We start from the raw sequence: 1909 nt of genomic DNA on the forward strand, positions 1-1909 counted from the left end.
TAGCACACGTAAATTTAAAGATTGCATTGTTGCAATTTGGAACTACGCGAATTGAAGATTGTTTAAACCTTGCCTTCAAATTAAACCGAGAGAAACACAACGAAAAAGTCAAAGCAAATAGATACATCGTTGGTTGTTTAATCGACACTGCTTGTTTTTTTGGCGGAACAAGAGCTCCCTTTCAGAGGTCATTTGGAGGGTTCAGATTCAAACAATAGAGGTAATTACGTAGAAATGCTTCATTATAGGGCAAGCTATGATGAAAAACTACGTCATCATTTGGAATCATCTACAGTTTTTGCTGGCACTTCTCACGATATCCAAAATGAGTTGATTGATGCAATTGCAACTTTGATGATGAACAAAATAAAAAGTGAAGTGAAAGAAGCATTATTTGTGTCTGTCATCGAAGATGAAACAGTAGACGCCTCTCAGAAATCTCAACTTTCATCGGTGCTACGTTATGTAACTTCAAATGGTAACGTAGAGGAGCGGTTCATAGGTTTTAAGGATGTCAGTGGGGATCGCACGGCTGCTGCCCTGGCAGACCATGTTATTGGTGTAATAAATGACTTCCAGTGTGGCGAGAAATTAGTCGCTCAAACCTATGATGCAGCAGCTGTCATGGCTGGAGAACACAATGGTTTGCAAAAGTTGATAAGAGACAGGTATAAGACAGCGCTGTTTGTCCATTGCTATGCTCACAAGTTAAACTTAGTTCTCAAACAATCTGTGGAGGGCATCAAAGAATGTAAAGTATTTTTTGAAACTTTGTCGGCTTTTGCAGCATTCTTTTCTAAATCTTCAAAGAGTAAAGCAGCGCTGGACAAAATGGTAAGCAGACGTCTGCCATCAGTTGCTCCTACTCGATGGCTCTACGCAGAGAGATTGGTTGAAGTTGTTTCCCAGTTGAAAACAGATCTAATTAATTTATTTGAATCAGTGATACAGAACCAAGAGCAGTGGGATGGAGAAACGCGTCTCTCTTCTCGTGGATATTTTGCTACTCTCCATGATTTTGATTTCAATTTTATGTTAATTGTATTTTCGGCCATTCTTCCACCAGCTAAAATACTTTTCGAAATCTTGCAAACCAGAGTGAATGACATCGGTTACTGTACTCGAAAAGTACAAGAATATCAAAGTTTCTTGAGTACTAAGAGGGAAGACTTTGAAAAAGTGTGGTCCGAAAGCGACAGTGCCAGGTTGGGAGAAGAACACTTAAAGGTGCCAAGCAAAAGACAGAGAATTGTTCTCATCAGTAATGAGAGGAAAGCTTCTTATCGAAGACTTTACTATGAAATTATTGACACAATGAAAGTCCAATTAGTCAACAGATTCTCCGATATCCAGAAACTAGAATTGCTCTCCTTGCTAGATTTTGATAATTTTCAAAATTATTCTCTGAAATTTCCAATAAATGCTTACGAATCATTATTGAAATCATATGGACGATATTTTGATCCTCTAATTTTGAAAACCGAACTTACTGCTATTTATTCGTCGCAGGAGTTTTTGAAACCTTCAGTGTTAGACCTCCATAAATATTTAATTTCAACAAACCTGTGCAATGCTCTTCCGGAAACAACAAAGCTTTCTGCCTTAATTTTAACCATACTGCAACTAGTGCATCTGTTGAAAGAACATTCTCTGCCTTGAAGAGGATACACACCTACCTGCGCAGCACACAGACCCAGGAGAGACTTACTAAGCTATCGCTGATGGCAATAGAGAGAACTCTCTTGAAGGATTTAAAGAAGAGCCCTACCTTCCATGATGCTGGGATTGACATCTTTGCCGAAAAAAATCGCCGCCTGGATTTGAACTACAAGTTGTAATGGAACATTAGCATGTAAGAGGTATGTTTATTTTAAAATTCATTTAGATAAGAGGTTCTGAATCGAACTAT

General features: G+C 38.3%; 1 protein-coding gene across 1 annotated transcript; it reads left to right on the forward strand.

Moving 5' to 3' along the window:
- Nucleotides 1-234: 234 nt before the first annotated feature.
- On the forward strand, nt 235-1659 carry LOC145987664 (zinc finger MYM-type protein 1-like). The gene has a single exon (XM_083122188.1). The coding sequence runs from the start codon at nt 235-237 to the stop codon at nt 1657-1659; it is 1425 nt and encodes a 474-aa protein (XP_082978314.1).
- Nucleotides 1660-1909: the final 250 nt, after the last annotated feature.

This window comes from Lepisma saccharinum, chromosome 5 (assembly GCF_977018435.1).
Source record: "Lepisma saccharinum chromosome 5, izLepSacc3.1, whole genome shotgun sequence".
Lineage (NCBI taxonomy): Eukaryota > Metazoa > Arthropoda > Insecta > Zygentoma > Lepismatidae > Lepisma > Lepisma saccharinum.

Excerpts from the sequence above, each read along its gene's own strand:
- LOC145987664 (XM_083122188.1), top strand. The coding sequence starts at position 235 with ATGCTTCATTATAGGGCAAGCTATGATGAAAAACTACGTCATCATTTG.